The sequence below is a fragment of the Globicephala melas genome, chromosome 14 (genome assembly GCF_963455315.2).
Source record: "Globicephala melas chromosome 14, mGloMel1.2, whole genome shotgun sequence".
NCBI lineage: Eukaryota > Metazoa > Chordata > Mammalia > Artiodactyla > Delphinidae > Globicephala > Globicephala melas.
The window spans coordinates 20,530,587-20,557,620 of NC_083327.1; the positions used below are offsets into that span (position 1 = coordinate 20,530,587).

Below are 27,034 nucleotides of genomic sequence, written 5' to 3' on the forward strand. Positions count from 1 at the left end.
CTGAATGTGCTTGAGGAACCCTCCTGATGCGGAGCCCAGGGAAGAATTTATGGAGGGGCATAACCCAGAGCTCCCTCTCACCACGCAGGTGTCAAGAAGGGCAGAGTCCCTGGCGGGTTCTGGAGACAGAAGCTCAAAGGTGAGAATTGCAATGTCAAGTGAAAAATTGAAAGTGAGGTATGTCTTTGAAATCTCAGTGGGACACTTACATTTTCTAACAAAATCTGATTGAGACTAAGTCACGCTATTTTCAAAAAGAAAGATTCCCTGAGTGAACCAGTTTTTAGTACAACTTGTCTTGAGAACACTTAGTAACTCTCCTGGTACCAATTACTGAGTACAATACCTAGAAAAGCCACTCTAGATCTTAGATACTAAGCCCCATGCAAGTTATTAAAATTGTAACCATTTTGGAAAGTTACTTTTAAAAGAGCTTAGGGAATTCCCTGGCGGTCCAGTGGTTAGAACTCGGCGCTTTCACTGCTGGGGCCTGGGTTCGATCCCTGGTCAGGGAACTAAGATCCCGTAAGCTGCGAGGCGCGGCCAAAAACAAACAAACAAAGAGCTTAAAGTGCATTTTTCTTAGTTGTCTTAGAGGCTTCCTGTACAGTAGGAGTCTATGCAGCTCCCATGGTTTCTGATATTTAGGAAGCTATGTTAATTCCTGGAGGCCATCTGGGAACTTAATTTGAGGACCCTAAGAAATTACTGTAGTTAAATTTTATAGAAGTCATTCCACCAAGAAAAGAACCTTGTTTTTAGAGACAGGAGACCTGTGGGCTGGGAAACGGGTGCCTAGCATCCCTAGGAGAGATGGAGAAGCTACCTCACCCCCAGAGCAGTCACAAAGCACAGGGGTCGGGCTATTTAGTAATCACTGGACCTTTATGTGACAAAGAAGGCACTCTGGTACTGTCTCTAACCTTGATTCCATTTGACCTATTTATAGCCTGCATATTCTAGCTTTGGGGGCCTTTTTTTCACTGACATCATGTAGACACTATTTGACAAAACACGTTTGTTTACAGAACAGAGGGTTTTGACATTCTGCTGCCTCTAATAAGCTCTCCTTTCTGCTTGGCTGAGATCACTCAGAAGAAGAAAGAAGAAACCGTTGCCTTTTGCTGTCCAGTTATTGGAAGCCAGGCCATGCTTGGGTGCTTCACCTGCGTTCATTCAGCTCCTGCCTCACAGCAGCCAAGTATCATATTCTCACAAAACAAGGAGGAAGCAGAAAAAGAGCCCAAATGGTCATTTTCCTAATGCATATTTATCTTTTTTCAGAGAAAAATATCATTCTCATAAGCACAATAACAGCCTTCCCCTAATTACTCATTGGCCAAAACAGATTGATATGACCATTCATAAGACAATTCATGGCAAAGAGGGATATGATAATGACCGTCTTAGCCTAACAAGGATTTATCCACTAAAGCTGAATGCTTCACTCCTCAAAAAAATCATAAAGTTCTACGAACAAGGAAGAACTACTAAGTGACTGTTAAGTAAACCATCAGAATTGTTTGTCCAAGACCATATGATTCCTTTTTTCCACTGGAAATGGAATTCATTGCCTTAGGTCTTTTTAAATAGTGTACTATTACTGTTGGGGCTGGCTCTGTGCTTGAAAACCAGTTTATTTATAACCTGTTACAAGTGCTATATCTGTTTGCAGTTAAGAAATGCAGAATTCAAAGTGATCTCCTAGCTTGTAAGCAAGCTGAGATTCATTGTCCCTCTTCTCTAAAAAAAATGAGTTAATGTGTCCAGAAACTAACTCTAGTAAAGTGGGGTTTAACATTAAAAAAAAAAAAAAAATTCAAGCACATCGAGGTTGGGTATTCTGCATCCTCACTCCATTTGAAAAGTGCAGACGCATTCAACGCATTACCATCTGATTCCAACTAGCAGGATTGAAAACAAATGGTTTTACTCTAGTTAGTTCTAAATAGAAACACTTTAATATTGAATTGAATGAGGTTCAAATTATCCTTTTCTACATAGCAACTGCATGTTAGGTCTTAAAATTAGCAAGGATTCAAGTTTAGCGATCTGCCTTTCCTTACTTTTAACCATATGTGATATTTCCTATTTCTCATAGCACTCTTTCCATCTGCTTTGGCTGTCTATTTCCTACCACTGGACTTTAAGATCCACTGGACTCTCTCTGCTGAGGACCCATAACAAACTCCAGGACCAGGTAGTATTCTTGACATATCACTCTGTGCATAAGTATTTCCCACCCCTCTCCCCCCACTCAGTATTCCCAAGGAAAGCTATTTCTATTATTGGTCCATTTGAAGGATTATGAGTTAATTACATAATAGAATGTATCCATAGAGTTATGCATTTCAGCTAGAAATCTACATATCTCTAGAAGCTCTACAATCTGTTCTAAAGAATCTACATCTCTAGAAATCATAGAGATGTATGGGATATGAATTATTGATTTTGTTTATTCAACATGCAGTAGGAAGCAACCTACTGTATACCAGGTGCCATGTTAGATGCTCAGGTTCTTGGTACATGAGATAGGTGGTGGTCCTTACTCTTAGAGAAGTCAGCTAAGTGGGTAGAAGGATAGTGAGTACATGCATTATAACACTGTCGAGGGCTGGAGAAGAAGCAATAATGGGCTCACAGATCATTTTCTAACTCATGTCATGTTGTACTGCCAAGGCAGTAATATCTGCCATCAGTAGCCTGCTGGTATTCTTGCTTTGTGCTCAGTCCTGTCCACATTTGTGAAGGAGCAGCTTCATTTCAATTCTGTTTTCAGCAAAGTGGATTCTACAATTTCGAAGATACATTTTCCTAGTTCTCATATGGTTTTGTTCTTCTAGAGGTTGTTAGTAGATGGTTGTTTCCCCTGTCAGTTCAGGCCAACAGCTTCCTACCTGACAAAATACCATCTCTGAGTTTTCTGGAATACAAGGAAATTCCAGCCTCTTTGTCAGAGGCCTCAGGAAGACACAAAAGACAATGCTACAACTGCTGTCACCCATTCCAGGGAGTCCAGAGTCATGGTCTGGCTTCATACTCTCTGGTCTCGCAGATACACTCAGTGGACTTTGGCCAGGGAGCATCCCCCAAGTAATGGGCGCGTTGTGGGAATAAACCCCCCTGTTCTATTGCTGAGGAATTTAGGCAAGCTGCTCAGGGAGAATGACCCTCTAGAAGGGTGTGACCAGGTCACTCCTTGGGTCTCATCTCCAGGCCTTTTCTTTGCCTCTTTCAGTCATCAACATGAGACTGATTGCCTGAAAAGACTTCTTGACAAACAAGTAGTATTTGGTAACTGTTAGTTATTTTTATTTTTCATCCCTACAGAAATGAGATCACAAGTCATATATGGCTCTGCATTTTTCATGCAGATCCTATAGCCACTGATTCTAATTTTTAGAATGTACCAATTTTATTAATTTTTATTTCTTCAGTATTTTATGGATATATATATATATATATACACACGTGGATGTGAATTGTAGTCTACTGCTTGTAGATTTTAAAGTATATTTAGTCAGTGGTGAGTAGAACTTTATTTTAGCTTTAAAATTTAATCTTATGAGAGGCCTGCTGACATTTATTTTAAAGTTGTTTTATTCAGTTCCTTTTTTCTCTTGCACCCTGTGGAGTATGTTTATTGACTACAGGTGTTAAGCACTTTGCTAAGGAACAGAAAGCTGCAAGATAGAATATGTACTTCACCTGAGTGGGTGCATAGAAACCGGCCGTGTGTCTGAATCTTTTAAGAACTCAAGTGGAAGGTATGCTTACAAGTTTAAAGGTCAGAATCACAACATACAGACTTGAATTGGAATGACTGCAAGACAGTTTCAGGATTATAAAACTTCTATGTAAAAGAAGTTAATAAAAGGCGTATTAAGGTAAGTCCCTTATAATTATGATTTTGAACAAACTGCTTTAAATTATGCTATAGCATGAAAAAAACAAATAAAGGGATATAAGGGTCGTGGGGCTCAGAGCCTAGGACAACAGCCCAGGGCAGCCATAAAGATGAAACTATGCGTGCTCCTGCAACCAGAAGTCCAGCAAGAATTAGCTCAGAGACAAAACAGGAAAAGACTTTTTCAATGATTTCAGTACAGTAATGGTAATAGCTAGGATTGGAATTGGAGAGTGTGAATTTAATCGGAACCCACCGAAATACTTCAGGGTTGCTGTTGTTACTGTTGTTTTTGACCTTGGTCTTGGCATTGTTTGAGAGGTAGTAGACAAGCTGATTCTAAATTTCAGGTGGAGGGATATATGTATACATATAGCTGATTCACTTTGTTGTACAGCAGAAACTAACACAACATTGTAAAGCAATTATACTCCAATAAAGATATTTAAAAAAATAAATTTCAGGTGTAAAAATAAGCAGCAAGAATTTTTAGGGATATTCTGACAATAAACGCAATGATGGGGCACTAGCCGTTTCACTCTATGCCATTAGAAACTGAAAAAGTAGTCCTGGGGCATGAACAGACACAAGAATCAATGGCACAGAATACAATTTAAGAATAAAATGTAAAGGTATAGGGAAGACTTAGGGGTGCTGTTCCAAAATATGGAACATTCAATTTCAAATCTCTTTAATGTCACTTATTAATTTAACATAAGACAAAAATGGCATCTTGAAATAGTAAAGAAAAGATGCCTTATTTAAATAATGGTTTGGAGGTAACTAGATAGTCATTGAGGGCAGAGATGATTGAATCCTATCTTACAATTCGTCAAAATATATTCTAGGTGGACCAAAGGTTTAAAAGTAAAAGCAAAACTGCAAAAATATTAGAAGTCATTTGAGAATGTTTAAATAAATCAGATTGAGGATAGCCTTTTATGTTTGTCATAAAGCCCAGAAGAAAGAAGTATTAATAAAAATGATAAATTCAACTTCGTTAAAAACTTTTTAAAAATCTGCTAGGCCAAAAATCATAAGCAGTGTCAAAAGACAAACCACAAACAAGAGAAAAATATTTCCATTTCCTATTTAGGCAAAGGGCTAATTTCTCTACTATATAGATAACTTCTAGGAATCAATAAGGAATGGGTCAACAATCCAATAGAAAAATAGATGAAAAATATAACTAGAAACTAGAAAAAGAATCAAACATCATTTAAACCTATGAAGAAATGTTCCAATCACTCAAAATAAGAGGAATGCAAATTAAAACTTCATTAAAAATTCATTTTCTACCTATCAGACTAGCAAAGATAAGAAATTATAAAACTTTGCTGGTAAAAGTGTGAGAAAACAAACACTCTCGTACATGGCTGGAGGGAACATAAATTAGTACAAGTTCTATGGAATTCAATTTGGCAATACCTATTATAATTAAAAAGCATATACCCTTTGACCCAGCAATTCCACTTCCAGGAATTTATCCTACAGATACTCTTATACATGTAAAATAATATATGGACCAGATTGTCATTACAGTATTATCTGTAAAAACAAAAGACTAGAAACAATAGAACTGGTTATGTAAATTATGGTACATCTTTCCAGTGCTGCAATTCCAATGAAATAATAAGCTTCCATAAAAAAGGAGAAAAAAGTGTATGTGCTGATAAAATCTTCCTAGACTCCAAGATATATTTGTCGAATGAATGTATATGTCATTAAGTGAAAAGTCAAGGTTCTAATGATATGCATAGTATACATCTATGTATACATTCACCTGTTCAACAAATATCTTTGAGCATCTGCTATGTGTCAGGCATCACACTCCACACTTGGGATGTGTCCATAGCAAAACAGACAAAGATCTCAACCGTAGTGGAGCTTACAATCTGTTAAAGGGGACCATCAGTAAATGACAAATGTGAACATAATATAGTATATCCGAAACTGGTAAGTTCTATGGGTAAAAATAGAGCAGAGCGTGGGAGATCGGGGTGGGGGCTGGGGGAGGGGAAGAAGATAACGTGCATTGTTACAAACAGCGTGGTCAAGTTGGGCCTTAGAAGGCAAAATTTGAAGAGACTTGAAGGAGGTGAGGGGGTCTGTGGAGAGGATCTATGAGAAGAGTGAGGAAAAGGCCCTAAGTCAGGACTGTGTCTGCTGTGCGCTGGGAGCAGCAGAGAGACTGGGCAGAGTGAGCTGGAAAGAAGAGGAGGAAAAGGTTCAGAAGATGACGGGAGGCTGGTCCACGCAGGGCCTTGTAAGGAGGTTGCCTTTTATTCTGCATGAACAGGGAACCATGCAGGGTTTGGAGGTACAGTGTGGCATTTTATGGCTTACAGTGTAAACGGATTCCTCTTGTGCTCTGTAGAGACTAGGCCGTGGGAGAGCCGGATGGAGGCAGCAAGAGCATCGGGAGCCCTGGAGGGCAGTGATCCCGCCGAGAGGGGCCGTTAGCTGCCACCTGGGAGACAGCAGAGGAGGTGGTGGCAAGAGGCCAGATTCTGGAAACATTTTCAAAGCAGTGAGTAGGCTTTCCTGACAGACTGGATGTGGCTGTAAAAGAGAGGGATTAGGGACGACTGAGCAGCCCGAAGGCTGGGGTCGTGATGGACTGGATGGGAAAGCTGCAGGGGAAGCTTTCTGGGGGGAAAAGAGCAGGAATTCAGTTTGAACATGTTGAATTTGAAACATCTGTTAGACATCCAAATGACTGTTTAATCAATGTCAGCTCTAGATGGTACATAGAGCCATGAGTACGGATATGTTATTATGTGTTTGCTTGTGTATGTATAAAATACCTCTTTTCTAGACATATACAAAAATCTGGTCATTCTGGTTGCCTGTTTAGGAGAGAATTGAGTGGCTGGGGATCAAGTGTTGAATGGAGCCTTAGCTTTCATTGTACATCAATTTAAACCTTTTAATTTTGAACCATATGAATATGTTATAGTAACAATTAATATAATGTTTAAAAATAATAAAAATTACAAGCCATATTATAAAACTCCTACATAATGTTGCCTAAATGTTTTTTTCCTCGTTGTTAAAAAAAATTTTTTTTAATGCTGAGAAAAGGATAGGTTAGTTTTACTGATTCCAAAGACATTTATTGAACCTCTATTATATATGATACTGAAATTTTAAAATTTTGTTTATTTATTTTTGGCTGTGTTGGGTCTTCGTTGCTGCACGCAGGCTTTCTCTAGTTGCAGCTAGCAGGGGCTACTCTTCCTTGCGGTGCACAGGCTTCTCATTGTGGTGGCTTCTCTTGTTGCGGAGCATGGGCTCTAGGCGCTTGGGCTTCAGTAGTTGTGGCACTTGGGCTCAGTAGTTGTGGCGCACGGGCTTAGTTGCTCTGCAGCATGTGGGATCTTCCCAGACCAGGGCTCAAACCTGTGTCTGCTGCATTGGCAGGCGTATTCTTAACCACTGCACCATCAGGGAAGTCCTAAGATACTGAAATTTTAAAAAAATTAACAAGATATGGTCTGTTTTTAAACCCAATAATGTGTTAAATTTGAATGGAAATCTGCCTGTCTGTTGGAACTAATTAGTAGCAAAAGCTACAACTTATTAGGAGTAGCAAACAGCTGATTTATAAAGCACAGCTGCTGGGTTTTTTTAATACAATAGAGTCAATAAGTATCACATGGTTATTTTGACCCTCAGAAAAGATTCAGAATTATTTTATGATCCAAAACTAAATTAAATAGCTAAAGATAAGAGTTGATCATAGATTTTCTAGAAAAATAATACTTGATCTACCTCTTTTAATTCTTGCTCAGTACTTTCTGATTTGTGTGTGTGTTTGGTTTGTTTTGTTTTGATACAGAAAAGTACAGAGAATCATATAAGAAACACCTATATGGTCCACTATCCAGAATTAACAAATATCAACATTTGGTCATTGTTTTAATCAGCTCAAGGTGCTATAACAAATTTTCATAGTCTGGGTGGCTTAAACAACAAACATTTATTTCTCATAGTTCTGGAGGCTGGGAAGTCCAAGATCAAGGTACCAGCAGATCTGGTATCTGATGAAAGCCTACTTCCTGGCTTGTAGATGGCTATCTTCTCATTGTATTCTCACATGGCAGAGAGCAGAGAGAGGAAGCAAACTCTTATGTCTCTCTGTTATAAAGGCACTAATTTTATTCATGAGGGCTCCATCCTTTTGACCTAATTACCTGTCAAAGGCCCCACCTCCTAACACCATCACCTTGTGGATTAGGATTCCAAAATGTGAATTTGGGGGAGCACATTCAATCCATAGTTTGCTTTATATGCCACATTCATGCCACAGTCATGTTTGCCTTATATATTTAATAGCACATGTAAAATATTACAAATAAAATCTGAGTCTTCTTTGTTCTTCTTTCAATCCCATTCCCTTTCCTCCTTAGAAATAACCAGTCTCCTAAATGAGTGTGCATCCTTCCAGTCCTGATTTTACTACACACTTGTATTCATAAATAACATATAAACTTTAAATAGATACTACTATTTTGTATACATTATTCTGCAACTTGCCTATTTTCACCTAACATAATGTTTTTGAGATCTATCCATGTGGATACATGTCACTGTCTTATTATCTAGAGAGAAGTGAAATCATGGCAATTTTTATTTGGTTATTTTTCATAAGGAAACCATACAGGAACTGGAATTGGGTTAATTGCTAAATGCCCTAAAGCATTAAGACTGTATTCCCAAACTGTGTGCCAAGTTGCCCCAGGCGCTGTAGCAAACTCACTAGGGGTGAAGCAGGATATTTTTAAATTTCAAGGAAAACACAGTGACACCACACAAACTACTACTATTAGTTGTTTAGACCTATTAGGTACTTGATTTAGCCTAGGTCCAGATAGTTAGGCACTTCTTTTGGCCTAGGGAATGCCATGAAGAATTATTGAGACACTAAGTTCATTAGGAACTGAGAAGGTTCCAGAATCTCTACATTAAGAATAAGAAACCCAGGAACCTGTGTTCTGTATCTGGCCCCACTACCTGGTGTAAAACTACAGCAATTACAGGCAGAGTGCCTCTGAGAAACTGACCAGCCCAGCCTCGCAAACCTCAGTCTACTTCATTAATAAAAAGCACCTAGGAGGAATAGTTTAGTGTTTTAAATCTTTGGCAAACTGTCTAAGATGAGTATCTAAATTACTTCAAATATATGGTTTTCACCAAAAATGCCCCTCAGACTATGATAAAGCTTAAATGTGCATTTAGCTATTTTCTTGTGCTAGGAGTGGGGCAAGCACTGAGGAGGGTCAGGGAGGGGTACGGGTGTTGAAGAGGAGAAGACTTTGGGCATGGTTTTTAGTGAATAACAAATCAGCCAGCTTTTACTCATAAGCCTATTTCTAAAGATTTAACCTATGAGTCATTCCTTCTGAGAGACCAGGAACTCAGCTTGAGGAATATTATTGAATACTACTTAACCCCCATTTCATCTCAAAGGATGGCATTAAGGACCCTGATTTAAGAATGCTTGCATTCCTACTTAGTACCACTAGGGGAGCTGTCAGGGACACTCAGGTTTTCTGCAGAGAGAGAAGGTGATTGAGAAGACAGGAAAGGTGACAATGTCCTTGTCCTCCACCACGGACACATCACATCCTCTGTAATCCTAGGACCAAGGCCACCTACCTTGCTTCACTGCTCCCTATTTTCTATGAACTCAATGTAGTATTTCTGCCACCATATACATTTATTTCTATTTAAATATAAAGAGCCTGTAAGAGAAAAAAAGAATTGTTTATAAAAGGTCATAAGGATAGGTTGTAACAGTCTTCAAAAGGAAACATGAAAAAGGCTGGGTTTGAAAGGAAATTGCTGAACTTGAAAAGAGAAAAAAGAAGCAGTAGATTTTTGAGAGAATGACTTTTGATTTTAACAAAGTTAATTTCTTATGTTGCTAAGAAATCTGAACCAAAAATATACTGCCTTTTTTTCCTGAGTAAATGATATCCGTCTCCCAAAGGACCGTCTGTGGTCATTATGATGTCACCTTCGCAGAAACCTGAGGACATTAGTGGATCAGATGTCTTGAGTCTTAATAAAGCACCGATAACATTTAAAAATAAATGATTGTATAACCTATTCTTACTTTCTTTGTAGAGAGGGGCACTTCCAAGAAATATGATCAACCATATTCTCTTTCAATTATAAACAGATTCAAATGTAATTTTTTCCAGGATGTTAACATCACATTTTAAGACCCATTACAGAGAAATAAATAATTCAGAGTGTTTTCTGGCTTACTGGAATCTAAAAGTAAAGCCAGCTTTGAGGTCATGTAATAGTTTTACCAAGCCTAAAGCCGTCCTAAAGGTCAGCCTCAGATTCACAGTCATGTTTGCCCAGCCCTTCTGTGATTACAGGCACTTGAATAAGGGCCTATAGCAGATATTTTTATTTTTCCCAGAGCTAGGATTTTAGGTAGAGAAGCACCTGGCAGTGGCATATCAGACATCATGTCAGAAATGCTAAGATACAATCTGGTATTAAATAAGGATTTGACTCCTAAATGGAATGGAAATATAAAGGAAAAAAAATTTTAATCAGAATTTTTTCAGATCTTAGATAGGAACTCTAGGCTGGAGGTGATAGGTTTGGTCATTCATTAAGCACTCATGGAAAACCTGTTGTGTAAGTTCATAGGGACTACAGAGATATATCGGGCAGTAGTGGGAGAGGATGGGTTCATAAACAATGATAAGAAAAATGCAGTTCCAAATCTGGGGAGTACCCCAATGGAGGCATTAACAAAGGGGTGCAGGAGTTCAGAGAAATGTAATGGCTAGTTTTGATCTGGGCCTTGAAGGACCAGTCCAATCTCAGTTGGCAGATTTGGTGAGAAGCTGGCTAATCCAAACAGAGAGAAGTTTAGGAGGAAAGGCAGAGACAGGACAATGTCATCTAATATGGTCCATAAAGTGTGGGTTGTGAGAAATAAGACTGGAGAGAGGTCAGGGTTAACCACGGAGGCTCTCGAACACCATGCTAGAGAACTGGAATTTATTTGCTAGGCAATAGCATGATTATGAACATCTTCAAAACGGATCAGAGAAAGATGTCCCCGGTAAAGATAAAGAGCTAAAGCAACCAGGTGATCCTCCAAGTTCACAATGCAGGAAACTCTTTTGTTGTCAAGAGACACTTTCCTATTTAGAAAAAAAAAGAGTGAAAGCTTTTGCTATCATTTTTCACTTTTGTAACTCAGAACACTGTTTTCTAACGGGGTTTTGAGAAGACCCAGGGATTAACAGAATGACACATTTGCAAACAGTGAAGTCCTATTTATTTAATTTTTTCTTCTCAAGTAATAAGAACAACAATTTACATGAGTGGGAGAATAATATAACATTAAGAACATGGAATAGAAGCGTTTTATCCTATAAGAACTAAGGATAAATAACATTCTCCAGACAAAGTGAGAAAGAAGGAGAGGCAGGATGGAGTGGGAGAAAAGAGATAGAAGAAAGAAACAGGGAAAACAAGAGGAGAAAGAAAGATGAGGAAGAAGGAAGGCAGATTGATGGAGGTAAAGAGGGTCCTTAGGAGAGAGACACATGGTGAGTAGGTGAGTAAGGCTTAGGTACATAGACGGCAGGAAGCTTCAGGAGATCCCTGATCTGTTCACTTCCCTCTGCTGACCACTTTCTCTCTTCTTCCATCACTGACACCCTCTCCAAAGTTCTGAGCTGGGTACTGCTTGCTGCTCTCCGAATCAAGGAATAAAGAGAACCTAAGCATTATATTTAGGTCATAGATCACAAGATGACAAGCCTCCTGATGGCCAATGAATGGATAATGATCTTAGGAATTGTCTACTTTTGCAGAAGACTTCATAGATGTATAATTTTACTGCAAAGACATTTCACTTTTCAAAGCGCCTTCATATTTCTTATCTCCTTTGAGCTTTCAGTTATATAGAACAAGCATTCTCTTCCTTTTACAGATCAGAAGAGGTAAAATGATTGTAGATCTTCCTGAGTAAGTGCTATTCATCTCCCCAAAGACCATCTGTGGCCGCTATGATGTCACCTTGGTAGAAACTTGAGGATATGAGTGGATCAGATGTCTGGGGAGTGAGTGAAACTATCTCAAGTCTCGATAAAACACCAGAAACATTTTAAAACCAATGATTATATAACCTATTGCTTTTTTTCTTTTTTTTTTTTTTTGAGGGGAGTATAGTTTATGGTAGTGAAAAAGGTACTAGGCTGAATCAGAAGATCTGAGTTTTAATAGTAATAATGATATTATTAGCTAATAAAAATAGCTGTTTAGTGTTTAGTAAGCACTTATGGCAGACGCTGTGCTAAACCCCATATATGCATTATTCCCTTCTACCTCCACCACCGCTGTATGAGGTCAATGCTGTTTTTTGATAAGTGATGCAACTAAGATTTAGAGGGCTTAAACAATCTGGCCAAATGTCTTAGTTCAGGCTCTGCATCATTCTGTTAATAACCTTTTTGGGCCTCTCATTTCTTCATCTGTAAAATAAGGCCACTGAGATGATCTGAAAAAGAATGAAGATGTAGTTTATGCATCAAAGTAAGAGTGCCTGTTACACTACGTCAGGAACTGCTGAACTTTTTCTGTTTCTGAAATATTTAGGCTTTGCAGGTCCTACCATCTCTGTTGCAACTACTCAACTCCGTTGCTGTGGAGCAAAAGCAGCCTTAGACAGTGCTTAGGATGAGCATGGCTGTGTCCCAGTCAAACTTTATTACGGACACTGACACTTGAATTTCACGTCACAAAATGTTATTGTTCTTTGTTTTTTCAACGGTTTAAGAAAGTATAAAAATCCTTCTTAGCTTGCAAGCAGTACATAAACAGGTCAGGGGATGGAGTTGGCCTGCGAGCTGTCATTTGCGGACCTTTACTTTACGTGAAGATCTCATAGATATCTGTGTCTACAGAAGATTTTCTTAGAAAACAGTTGCACCTAAAAAATAGACATGACGGATAACATTATTTCTACATGATCAGGAAGGAAATGCTTTTCAAGCAAAAGAAACTATTCCATCTATTCTCGTCAGTAACCACTGACCCTGCAGAGCCTTGTACTTCTGGTGTGCACCATAGTAGAAGGAATTTCTGGACCACGGTGAACGTCTATCTATTTATCTATCTGTCTATCTATTCTGACCTAGATGGGGTGGATTGTAGAGGCAAATAACCAAATTTATTCCGGAGGTAAGCTCCAGAGAAAAATCTTCTAGGTAAAGCATTGTTGCCAGATTCAGAAATAGTTGGTTTTTAAAAAAATAAGGGCTTCTCTGGTGGTACAGTGGTTAAGAATCCACCTGCCAATGCAGGGGACACAGGTTCGAGCCCTGGTCCAGGACGATCCCACATGCCGCGGAGCAACTAAGCCCATGCGCCACAACTACTGAGCCTGTGCCCTAGAGTCTGTGAGCCACAACTACTGAGCCTGCGCGCCTAGAGCCCGTGCTCCACAACAAGAGAAGCCACCGCAATGAGAAGCCCGCGTACCACAACGAAGAGTAGCCCCTGCTCACCGCAACTAGAGAAAGCCCGCGCACAGCAACGAAGATCCAATGTAGCCAAAAATAAATAAATTTATAAATAAATAAAAAAATAAAAGCATTACATAGGCAGTTGGTGAAATTAACGAATAGCTTTTTGAGCATCTACAGTTATGGGTCTGGTTCTCCTCAAGGTAGCCAGGCTCCTGGCAGGTTTGGAGGCAGCATTAGCAGGAGTGGTCACGAGTGTACTGTCCTCGGTTTTGTCTCCACATGCAGTCTTCCTGGTGGTTATTAGCAACCCAAATTACAGTATCTGGAAACAAAATGTGCATCCCTGCCCCCTAGTCCGTGCTCGGGGGCGCATTTGCACATGCACACTGGCTCGTCCGGCTGTGTTCCTTCCAGACTCCATTCATTTTGCTGGCTTCTCTAATCTCTCAGGCATCCCGGTGTGAGGATTCCTTTAATCTCTTGATATCCTGACCAAAGGAGTTAGTGTGTGACCATCTACTACCGTATCAGTAAATATCTTATACAGACATTCAATTTGGGATGCTGTCTGCTGAGGCTTAAGAACAGGTCTCATTCCTGGAGGAGTGGCTGAAGGGGAGGCACCTCCCCTTCATCTCCAATGTCCATCATCTGTGGAAAAGGCAGGCCCTCATAAAGGAAACAGGAATTCTGAATTATGTCTCACCCCACGGGAAAGTCCCACCTCCTCCTGGACCCAGCCCTCTAAGGGCCTGACTTTGAAGAGGAAAGGTGCCAGCTGAGTGCTTTTGAGTGGTAGACACAAGGATGGACAGCAGGAAGGAAAGTCAAGTCTCCACTTTGTTCAAAGCTTGGAGAGCAGGCCACACCTTGGAACCAGATTATGGGACTTTTTGTTAATGATTTCTTTATTTGTGTTATTACCCTGGACTTTGGTAGATTCTGGTTTAAATGTTCCAGCCTTGCTTCAAGATTGCCACAGTTTTAAAGGCAAGCGTATAAAAGCTGAGGTGTTAAAAGGGGAGCAGTGCCCCCCTGAGGCCAGCTCAGTGCTGGCAGCAGTAACCGGAGGGATCCCCAAGGGCCTGTGCAATCCTACTGGGAGATTACAGGATTAGGAGTCCGTGTTCTCTAAGGAAGGCCATCTTCATCACTGTGTGTTCTCCACAATTTCTAAATCCCTTTGCAGATAAACATCCTTTTACAGTAAGTGTGAGACGATAGCATATAGGTTAGGCTTAGGCTGGAGTCTGTGTGACCTCAAGTAAGTTACTTCATCTCTCTGTGCTTCAGTTTCCTCACCCATAAAATATGTATAATAGTACCTCTCTGAAATGACTTACTAAAAGGATTTAATGTGTTAATATATAAAAATACTTAGCGCAGTGCCAGGCTCATAGTACAGCCTCAGTATAAGTTCTCTATTATTACTATAGTCTCTTGCCAGACTTGTTTTATATCAGGCTGATTAATGGGACCAAACAATCCTCTTCCTTGTGTATTCTGATTTCCTGGACGATTAGTAAACTGTAGTAAAACTATAAACATGAGCTCCTAAGATTCTAGCACCAGGCTAAGCACTATAAGAACTCAAAAGAATTTTGCAACATAGTTCTTGTCCTCTGGGTGCTTACAAACAAGTTGGAAAGGCAGATGCATGGGTTTAATTTTGGCTTCACTGCTTAATAACCTTGATGATATTGGACAAAGTCTTTTTTTAAGCTCTCTAGGCCTCAGTTTCCTCTTTTACAAAATGCAGATTATGATAGTGATAGGGTTACTATGAGAACTAAATAAGTTCATAAAGGTAAAGTGCTTGCAACAAAGTGCTGGCATATGGTAAATGTTAGTTTCCTAGTATATATCACCATGAAGCAGTGCATGTGTGATGAAGTACCAAGAAGAGGGGTGCCTCGGGGATAGAGCAGAAGTCAACGCAGCTTCATGGACCTTCATGGAGGAGGTAAGAGTTGAGCTGAGGTTGCAGGTTGGGTAGCATTGGGACAGGCAAAGACAATTTCAGGGAAGGAGTAGTATTCCCAAAAACACTAAGAAGGAAATTGGCAGGGACATTTGTTATTACAGACCGCTTCACTAATTCCTGTGTAACAGAAACTTCTTTGAGAATTGCAATGTGTAACAAATGGATATAAATGCTTATATCTGACTTGCAAAAGAGACAAGGAGCGTACTGTGGGTTACTTCTCACTTAAAGTTATGTCGGCTTCTTAAATTCTATAAAATTCTTAGTCTAGATTATTGGAGCTAAGCATATGCAGTTATGTAGTTGGAAAAAAATGGAAGAAATTGTAGCCGTAGGATCCTATTTTGACAGCAGGTGGCTTCCTAGCATATAGGTAAGAAAAGTGGCCCTGTGGTCTACATAGGGATCATTTAAGTCATTTGAGTAGTTGTCACATATTGTATATCATTGAGGCTGAATTTGGAAGCAGTTCTTTGCATCGATTTTTTTGCATTGATTTTTGTATGAAAGATGACATTCATGCCGCAGGAGGGAATTTCTTCCTTCTTGGGAGCTATGCTTACCTCTGAGGATCACAATCTGATTATTGTTCTTTCTGAGAATGAAAGTCAGATACTTGGCAGTATACATTCCCTCAATTCCATCATTGAAGGACTTTAATAGCACCTCACTTACACATGCTGGGAGCATCACAAATTTGGACTTCCCACCCTTCCAACATTAGACTACAATTTCTGTAACAGCACCGATGACCCACCACTCACCTTTCATCACTTTTTTTTTTAAATTAATTTTTATTGGAGTATAGTTGATTTACAATGTTGTGTTCGTTTCTGCTGTACAGCAGACTGAGTCAGTTATACATATACACATATCCACTCTTTTTTAGATTCTTTTCCCCTATAGGTCATTACCCAGTATTGAGTAGAGTTCCTTGTGCTATACAGTAGGTCCTTGTTAGTTACCTATTTTATATAAAGTAGTGTGTATATGTCAATCCCAATCTCCCAATTTATCCCTCCCCTCCCCCATCACTTCTTGATATTTCGGCTCCACAGACCTCAGTTTCCTCTCACTCGATATCAGAAGTAACAGTCTTTCTGCCAAGTTGGCCTCCTGACACCCACAGGTATAAGTTCAGTTATACCCTGGTCAGCTCAACACACCGTCCCCTATCATTTCTCCACCTCGGCTTGAGCTTTGCTACAGTTTTCTATTCCAGGGTGCTGCTGGAGAAAGTCCACAGATGGAGCAAATCTAGGCCACTGTAGATTTAAAATAACAGAATTACAGGGCTGAGGGTTTACTTAAGGCTCCTCTCGTTCATACACCTCCTCTTACGGTTTTCTAAAATGAGGAAACCAGAGAGGTTACTTAGTCTGTCAATTCCACTTTTGCCTCTGTAGACCAGTCTTTTTTATTTTTTTAGTGTTTAAAAAAGTTTTTTTTAATTGAAGTATAGTTAATTTACAATGTTGTGTTAATTTCAAGTGTACGGCAAAGTGATTCAGTTCTTTTTCAGATTCTTTTCCATTATAGGTTATTACAAGATACTGAGAGTAGTTCCCTGTGCTCTACAGTAGGTCCTTGTTGTTTAACCTATTTTATATATAGTAGTGTGTATCTGCTAATCCCAAACTCCTAATTTGTCCCTCCCTCCCTTCCCCTTTGGTAACCATAAGTTTGTTTTCTATGTCTGTGGGTCTATTTCTGTTTTGTAAATAAGTTCATTTGTATCATTTTTTTAGATTCCACACATAAGTGATATCATATGATATTTGTCTTTCTCTGTTGTACACCAGTCTTAACTGTCCCTTCCCAGCACACCCTATGGACTATCTGACTTATTACACTGGCCGTACCCAGAATGTTCTATATCGGACTGGCGGGAGCAGCAACATACTGGAAGGAGCTGAGGACTTCTCTAGAAGCTGCATTCGCATAGCTCGCTGCTCTTTCTACTTAGATGTATTTGTTGGGGAAGGAGGATGCCCCTGAAGAACTTGTCGCCATGCCACCTCTGGTTCCAGTACTGTGCAGTGCTCCTCAGTCCTCCTGTCCAAAATTATCACTGTGAAGTTCGTTTCAATGAGAAAAGGGCAAGAGTTGAAAACTTTTATCTACACAAAATCTGCACACAAATGTTTATAGCAGGTTTATGCATAATTGCAAAAACTCAGAAGCAAACGAGATGTCCTCCAATGGATGAATGGGTAAGCAAACTGTGATACATCCAGATAATGGAATATTATTGTTGTTCATGGAAATAATCAATAAACAATCTGTAATAGGAATAGAAAAGAGTTTTATTTGAGGACTATAGCCCGGAAGACAGCCTCTCAGATATCCCTGAGGAACTGCTCTGGAGAAGCATGGTTTTCACCATAGTTTTATATCTTGTCAGAATAAAGAACATCAAACAAGTCAGAGATGGATTCCTTCAAGTTTTCAGCAAAACAGATCAGCATGTACACAACTAGTCAGTATGGCCTTGGCACCTGGGAAAGAAGTCTTATCATCAAAGGAGTACCATCATTGGCATCCAAGGAAGGGAGACATTTAACTTTATTTTTAACAGGGACATTCTTTACTTCAAGTCAAGGTGCCCTTTTCTTTAAAGCAGATGTACAATGTCTGTTTGATAGGCCTCAAACAGGCTGTTTTCGTTAGCATAAAATTCAAGTTAAATTATGTATAAGCCAGGATGACTTTCCCTGTACCTCAATATGTGAACATTTCTTTCATCATTATTCAATGCTAAAAAGAAATCAAGCTATCAAGCCAGGAGAAGAGATGGAGGAAACTTATATGCATATCGTTAAGTGAAAGAAGCCAGTCAGAAAAGCCTACATGCTATATGATTCCAACTATATGACACTCTGGAAAAGGTAAACCTAGAGAGACAGAAAAAAAAGATCAATAGTTGTCAGGGGCCGGGGGAGGGAATAAGAGGAAGGAGCTGGAGGAGGGGAGAGGGAGGCATAGTAGGTGGAGTACATGGGAGGTTTAGGGCGGTGAAACTGTTCTGCGTGATAGTGTAATGGTGGATACATGTTATTATCCATTTGTCAAAAGCTGTAGAATACACAACACAGTGAACCCTAATGCAAACATGGACTTTAGTTAATAATATTGTATCAGTATGGGCTCATCTGTTGTAACAAATACACCACACTAATGCAAGACGTAGGGGAAGCTGGGGGTTGGAGTGAGGGGTATATGAGAACTCTCTAAACTTTCTGCTCCATTTTTCTGTAAACCTAATGCCTCTCTAAAAAAGAAAGTCTAATTGGGAAATCTGTGTATCTTCCTTTCAATTTTGCTATCAACCTAAAACTGCTCTAAATAAAGTATATTAATTAAAACATAAGTAAATGTAGGGGGCATCCCTGGTGGCACAGTGGTTAAGAATCAGCCTGCCAATGCAGGGGGATGCGGGTTCGAGCCCTGGTCTGGGAAGATCCCACGTGCCGCGGAACAACTAAGCCTGTGCGCCACAACTACTGAGCCTGCACTCTAGAGCCCGTGAGCCACAGCTACTGAGCCCGCGTGCCTAGAGACCATGTTCCACAACAAAAGAAGACCTGAAATGAGAAGCCCATGCACCGCAAGGAAGAGTAGCCCCTGCTCATCACAACTAGAGAAAGCCCGTGCACAGCAACGAAGACCCAACGCAGCCAAAAATAAAAAAAGTAAATTTTAAAAAAATAAGTAAATGTATAAGAAAGGAAGAAATAAAACAGTCATTCTTGGCATATGATATCATTGCATACTTAGAAAAGCCGAGAATCCACAAATAAATTATTAGTAGAATTAATAAGAGTTTAGCAAAAATCAACGCACAAAAACCAATGTAATTTTACATAACTGGCCACAAACAATCAGAATATAACAAAAGATGTTCAAGTCTTCTATGAATAAAAACTTAAAACTTTACTGAAAGAGAGTTACGGCCAAAATGTATGAGACATTTTATGTTCAGTAATAGAAAATTTAAAGGATAAAATGATTTAAACATGCTGCCCAAATAGATCTATAGATTCAAAACAATTCCAATAACTATCCCAATAAGTTTTTTCTGGGACATGAAAAGATGATCCTAAAATTCATAAGGAAGAGCAAAGTCCAAGAATAGAAGGAGGATGAGGGCAAAGGAGGTCATGGGCCGAGGGGAATCGGAGAGGGACTTACAGATCTAGATGATGTCCTTCAGCAATGAGAGACGTCTCTGATCAGAGAGTTCTAAAGGGCAGTGTTATGGACTGAATGTTTTGTCCTCCACAAATTCTTACGTTGAAGCCCTAACACCTAATATGATAGTACTGGGAAGCGGAGCCCTTGGGAGGTATTAGGTTCAGATAAGGTCATGAGGGTGGAGCTCCTATGATGGCATTAGTGCCCTTATAAGAAGAGACATCAAAGGGCTTGCTGCCTCTCCACCCTCGATATGTGGACACCAGGAATGTCTGCAAACCAGAAAGAGGGCTCTCGCCAGAACCTGACCAGGCTGGCACCTTGATCTTGGACTTCTCAGCCTCTAGAAATATGAGAAATAAACGCCTTTTGTTTAAGCCACGCAGCCTGTATTTTGTTATAGCTGCCTGAGCTAAGACAGGCAGCAATGGTTTGGGGTCTTTTATAGCTACAATGTTTGTCTTTTCTATGGCTAGCAGATACTAGTTGCAGTTTTGTGAGAGGCAGGCTCTAAATGGCTAAAGAATATGCTTGTTTGGGCTCTGTTTAATGCAATTGGATGTGTAAGAATTTGAGTTTGGCACTGGCAGGCTTTGAGCTAATAGTCCAAGCATATTGTGAAGAAGTAAAAAACATAGGGGCCAATAAACAGGGGCTATCGTTAACTGATTATATAACCTAAGATACTCCTGAGGAAGAATCAGGCAGGGGGATGATGCCTATCAGACGCATAGCCTTATCATACAAATATTTCAATTAAAACAGTGTGGTATTGGTTTAGGGATCACCCAATAGACCAATGGAATAGAATAGACAACCTAAACATTGGCCCATTTATTTAAGAAGATTTGATTTTAAAAATGGTTCTGAAGAACCTAGGGGCAGGACAAGAATAAAGACGCAGACGTAGAGAATGGACGTGAGGACACGGGGAGGGGGAAGCATAAGCTGGGACGAATTGAGAGGGTGGCGTGGAGATATATACACTACCAAATGTAAAATAGATTTGAGCAGTAGAACTAAGATGGCCCTGTGACTTAGTAGCTGTGTAATCTTAGGCTGGTCTTTTTTGCTCTCTGAATCTTGAATTTGTAGAATGCAATGAACGATAGTTCACGCTCTTGTGATGCTGTTGTAAGGAACCACTCATTTGTTATTATCTGTGAAATAACTTGGTAAACTCTTGCAAATGTTCATTATATATCTCTTTTAGTAAATGGAAACTTTCTTAGTAAGGTCTTTGCAATATCTAAAGAACTGCTAAATTGCTTTTGTTGATCGAGGCTGGTTTAAAAGTCCTGATCTATCATTGTAACAGCTATTCTGGCAACACTCCAATTCTGGACTAGGAAAACTATCTATTTTTCCCAGGCGGCCCCCGAGCTACTCAGCAATGTCTGAAGAAAGTCACTCAACTTGGCAGATTGCTTTCGCTTTATATTCATGATCGTAACCTTCAGATGAATATCCATTCTTCTCAGCAATGAACTGAAAATTTCTATTAAGCATAATTTTCTACTCTCCTAGGTGACTGTTTCCTATTATCATCTCTCCAAGATTATCCACAGTTCCACTTCTGACCATGATGGAATAACAAGGACTGAACTGAACTTCCTGCCACAAACAACCAGAAAACTGGACAAAATATATAAAGCAACTGTTTTCAGACATTGGAAGACAGACAGCACAGGACTATGATGCCTGAGAAAAAGGGAGCATATGAGGTTGAATGCCTCCCTAACTTTCTTTGTGGAGGCAATTTCCAGAATACTTGGAAAATAAACCCAAACAGAGACTAGAGATTAGCTGAGTTGAGGAGACAGAGACCAGCATTCTCAGAGGCTGAGGGAGCTGAATTTGAAGGGCAGAGTTTTTTTTGTTTGTTTGTTTGTTTTTTTTTAAAAAAAAGCACAGCTCCATAAATCTGAGTCTTTGCTAAATGTTTGGCTGTGCATACATCGACTGAAAATCCACACAGCCCATCAAAGAATAACCAGGGAGTTGCAAGCTAAATGATTCCCAGAAATCACAGAGGATGGGCAGACATTTGAGCTCTGACCAGTCAGAATGGGAAGTCCTCAGTGAAAACCTCTGAGCAGTCATTACTTAGTAGTGGGGCAAAATTGCCCCTGGAGTGAAGGCTACTCTAGTCTCTTCCTAGTACAGCTGAAACACAGTTTTCAAAGGAATCAAAATGATCCAGAAATAACTTAGCTGCCTAAAAAAACCCAAAGCTCAACACTCCTTGAAGGGAGACAACAAAATTCAGGCAGTCAACAAGGATAACATTTACACCGTCCACCATTCAACAAAAATTAGTAAACATGGTAAAATGCTCAACTCATTTGCTCTTAAGACTTTAGGGAAATACACACACACACACACACACTCACATATATATTCCCCTGTTTAAAAGTGTGATAGTCCCTGATCCCTGACATCTTAAAGTCACTTAATCATAGGAATTAAGTCTATGCCATTTCGTGAAGATAATCCTATTTATCTTTGAGTTAAAAGCATTCAGTAAAATGGAGCTCACTTTCTCTCCTATGACTTCCATCACAGCTGGTCAACTCTGTTTGTTTTATGTTAAGTTAGATCCACTACTGTCTGTAGATTTGTACTCTGGTGTTCTGAAACAACATAAAGTCCTCTTTCTCTTCTAACAAAACTGAGACTAGTTCTCAGGCCATGTTTTTCTTAAGGTAAATATATCCAACTCCTTCCATTTCTTTCTGACAAGATTCTTCTTATCATTTTTTGGAGGCTCTCTAGTTCCTCCATGTTTCTTTTTAAATTGCTGCCATGTTAAAACTAGAAAAAACTTGTTCTACAAAGACTGGAAGTCCAATAAGTCATGGGAGTGTGAAATACATTTTCATATTGATTTTGTCAACAATAGTGTTAAAGGTAATAATCATATCTAAATGTATTGATCCCTTAAGCTATGCCAGACACTATGCTAAGTGCTTCATAAGGATTCCCTCATTTTATTCTAACAAATCTATGAGGTAGATGCTATTATTATCTTTGTTTCATAAATGAGAAATTTGGACCATTGAGAGGTTTATAGATGAACTATTATCACAGTAATATTGTATAATAAGCTACCCCAAAACTCAGTGGTTTAAAACAATGCTTATTTGTTCTCACACATCTGTAGGTTGGCTGGAGTTGGGCTGATCTAGGTTGGGCCCATCTGGACAGCTCTGCATCTCATTGAAAGACTGGTTCAGGCAATTCTGCTCCATATATCTCTCATTCTTCTCCTGGGACCCAAGAGCTAGCCAGGGTATGTTCTTCTCATGACAGTGACACAAGCTCAAGAGGGAAAGGAGAAATGTGGGGTCTCTTAAGGCCTTGACTCTGAACTTGATACACTGTCACTTCCATACATCCCATTGGCCAAAGCAAGTCATATAGCTAAACTCAAAGGGCAAGGAAGGATACTCCACATAAGTCCATAACAAGGGTGTGCGTGCAAGGAGGAGTGAAGAATTAGGGCCAATTATTCAATGTAGCACAAAAGGCTAAATAATACTTCCAAAGTCACACCTATTGTAGGTAGCAGTTAGGGATTGAGTTTGGCTGAATGTAGTAGAAAACCTAAATAATGAGAGGTTTATTTTCTCTGATGTTATGGGAAGTCTGGAGGTAGGCAGTCAAGAAGACTGATATGGCTGCTCTGAGATATCACCAGGAACTCAGGCTCTTTTTTAGATTTTTGTTTCCTCACCCTTAAGCTGTGGTTCTCATCTTCATGTTCACGATAAGGCTGCTGGAACTTCGGCCAGTACATTCTCATTTCAAGTACAAAGAAAAGGGAAGGAGATAGACATAAATATGAAAGGCCTTTCTCTACCTCTCCATCCAGTGATTCCACTTACATCTCATTGGCCAGGACCATGTCACAGGTCACCCCTAGCTGAAAGCGGGGGCTGTTATCTTTTTTTTTTCTTTCAGAATAGAACATTGTCATTTACAACACAATCAGTGTTGGTAAGGGAGAAGAACTTGTATATTAGGTAGGCAACTAGCAGTATCAGACACACTCAGGAAGTATTTGTGCCAGGATTTGCCCATTAGTTTAAAATTATACCTAACATGATGGAATTATTCTTACCAGCTTAAAAAATATTTAATGTTCTTTTTTCTTGTTTGTTTTTTTTGGCCATGCCACGCAGCCTGCAGGATCTTAGTTCCCCAACCAGGGATTGAACCCGTGCCCCCTGCAGTGGAAGCATGGAGTCTTAACCACTGGACCACCAGGGGAGTCCCCCAAAATATTTAATATTCTAACATAATATATGCTCATGAAACACATTTTGGTAGATATCTTAAAGTATAAAGAAGAAAACAGCCATGCTCTCATTGCCTAGATATAACCGCTGTTAAAATTTTGCTATATCACTTTCTTTTTTGTTGTGTTACTTTATGTAGTTACAGTTTCCAAATGGGGCTCAGTTTCTATGAATAGCTAGTCCTCTCATTTTTTTCTCTATTTTGTTTTATAGATCATAAGACTATATACTCATTATAGAAAATCTAGAAATTCAGAAAAGTATAAAGGAATAAAAATAACTAACCCATACTCAGATAAGTAATAAAGTAATAAATAAAATAAATAACTTAGATCCACACACGGCTAAGGATATTGGTAAATTGACTTACACACTTTTTATATATTATGTATATGAATATAGCTGAGGTCATACTGTATATATATTTTGCATTTGGCTTTTTAAAAATATAAGACAAACACCAGGTTTTTACTCACATTTTAAATGCCTGCCTAATGTTTTACTTTATCAACATTCCTTAAATCTCAGGTGTTTGTATTTCCAGTGTTTTGCTATTATGTATCTTGCTACTCTAAAAATCTATTTTTGCACAAGCTTCATCCACATACTACAAAAATTTTCTAGAAGGGGAAGATAAATAATCCTTTTATAGTATGACTTGGGTATTTTTTGTGTTGATTCATTTCCTAATAATTTGTGAATGTCCTTAAGTAAAGTTTATTTGGTATATTTGCAATTTGAGAAAAATTACTGGCAGTAGCCTTTTTAAAAATAAAACTTTATTGTTTGATGCTCTGCTTCTAATATCATTTTAATGCTGTTTCGTACTTTCATGTCAGTAGGTGGACCTAACGAACATTACCGTTAAAGGACAAAACCTCATTATTCCATCTCCAGACTCCGATGTGTTGTATGTGCTTCTAGAACGTGCAGTTTTCTCTTCTGGCATCTTGGGCTATCCTATTACTGACTTCCTTTGAACAAGAGGACATGAAATTAAACTGTGATCCTTCTTTTGTTTTTTTAAAAACTAGATACTAATGGAAGAAATGTTCACATATTGAGGTATGGGGAAAGTCATCCTGGCTTATACGTAATTTAACTTGAATTTTATGCTAACTAAAACAGCCGGTTTGTGGCCTATCAAACATACACTGTACCTCTGCTTTAATCATTAAAGAAAAGTGCATTGACCCTGTGTTAAAATTAGAGCTCCTTCCCTGGCAGCCAATGCTGGTACTCCTTCAATGATAAGACTTCCTTCCTGGTGCCAAGGCCATACTGACTGGCTGTGTACATGCTAATCTGTTTTTTTGAAACCTTGAAGGAATGCATCCCTGACTTGTTTGATATTCTTTGTTCTGACAAAATATAAAACTGTTGAAAACCATGCTTTTCAGGAGCAATTCCTCAGAGTTATCTGAAAGGCTGTGTCCAGGGCTGTAGGCCTCAGTTAAAACTCTTTTCTGTTCCTGTTATGGATTGTTTATTGATTATTTCCAGCAACAATACTTTTATATGCACTGCATTTCTCAAGAATACAACCCTTCCGTTTTCCCATCTCTAGGAACTGGCATCTGCTCGCCTCCCCCACTGTATCCCCTTTTTTTAAAGGCTGCATAGGTTTCCATGCTACCAAGTTAATTAATACTCTTGTTTAAGAGATCTTGTGTTTGACACCCTTAACCCACTGAGGTGTAGTGAACCTACCTTCTTCTGCCTGGGATTTGGGTCTCTCTGTAGTTTTTTTTTTTTTTTTTTGGCTGTGTTGGGTCTTCATTGCTGCGCACGGGCTTTCCCTAGTTGCGGTGAGCGGGGGCTACTCTTCATTGCTGTGCGTGGGCTTCTCATTGCGGTGGCTTCTCTTGTTGCGGAGCATGGGCTCTAGGCGCACACGGGCTTCAGTAGTTGCGCCTCACGGGCTCAGTAGTTGTGGCACATGGGCTCTAGAGTGCAGGCTCAGTAGTTGTGGCACACAGGCTTAGTTGCTCCGTGGCATGTGGGATCTTCCTCGACCAGGGATCGAACCCGTGTCCCCTGCGTTGGGAGGCGGATTCTTAACCATTGCACCACAGGGAAGTCCCTGGGTATCTCTGTATTTGTTTGTCTTTGTTTTATAAAGTTATTCTCGTCCATCCTCCCGGGAAAGACTCTCAAGCTTGGACTCACCCACGCCTCCCCACCTTGGCCCTACCCACATCCTGGTCCCGCCCCCTTCGGGCCCTAGCGTTCGGTTTCCATGGTTATAACGCTGCCTCCTAGAGAGCCCAGCTGCCCAGAAGGCGCCCGCAAAGACCCCGGGGAAGAATCGGGTAGACGCGGCTCCAGCTCTCCATTCCGGCCAAGGTCAGCCCATTCGAGGCTCCGCGCCCTTGAGCCCGAGGTGTACCCCGCGAGGAAGCGAGCGTGGGGCCGTGGACAGAGCCTGGGCCGCTGGAGCATCCCCAGCCTGGTTGAGGCTGAACTGTAAGGACTCCTTTCTGGGCGCCGCCGCTGAACGGAAACAGCGGTCACTTCCGGCCGGAGGCACCCAGGTCCGCGGATCAGGCTTCTAACCCGTAATGCGATGGCGCCTGAGCCCGCTCACCGCTGCTCGGCGCCGCTTGCACCGCCCCGACGGCCTGAACTTGGGGGTTTAGGCTTCCCAGAGTCAAGCACGGGCGGGTACTGAGGGGAGTCGTGAGCGGCCCGGGCCCGGCGTCCGAGGGCGCTTGCGCACGCGCACACGCAAGGCTAACGTTTGAGCACGGGCTCGTTAGGAGCTGCTGTTTTAAGCGCTTACCTTCTGCCACGCACTATTTTAACCACTAAATGTATAGAATTAAGTCCTCGCGACAACTCCGGGGAGAGGGTAGTAGTCGAATCTATATTTTTCACATGAGAAACCGCTTCAAAGAGAGGTGAAGCAGATGCCCGAGGTCTCAGCTAGGAAAGGGTCGGGTCACGATGGAAACCGGGCACTCCGGTTCTGTTGGACAAGATGACGTGTTGTTGACCCTACCTGAACCCTAATAACGCTGAAAGTTAGCTTTATCTACCTGGGATTGCCTTTTTTATTCTCTACATGCTTATTTCCCCTGTGCTCAGTTACTGGTACGAATCAGAAAACCTGATAGCCATTAAAACCCGCCACCTT

At 40.1% G+C, this 27,034-nt stretch overlaps 1 protein-coding gene across 11 annotated transcripts in view; it reads left to right on the forward strand.

The window, feature by feature from the left end:
* Positions 1-19: 19 nt before the first annotated feature.
* Positions 20-27,034, forward strand: part of CFAP206 (cilia and flagella associated protein 206) — a 58,647-nt gene continuing 31,632 nt past the window's right edge. For 2 of the 11 annotated variants that reach the window (XM_060283303.1, XM_060283305.1), the window contains exon 1: positions 26,119-26,244. In XM_060283303.1, coding sequence (XP_060139286.1) covers positions 26,138-26,244 — 107 coding nt within the window. In that variant the 5' untranslated portion in view covers positions 26,119-26,137. Of the gene's footprint in view, positions 140-211; positions 3,888-5,933; positions 6,174-6,284; positions 6,438-21,124; positions 22,890-24,740; positions 24,964-26,118; positions 26,245-26,291; positions 26,433-27,034 lie in introns of those variants that run through there. The other 9 variants (XM_060283306.1, XM_060283308.1, XM_060283307.1 and 6 more) reach the window with 9 other exon arrangements.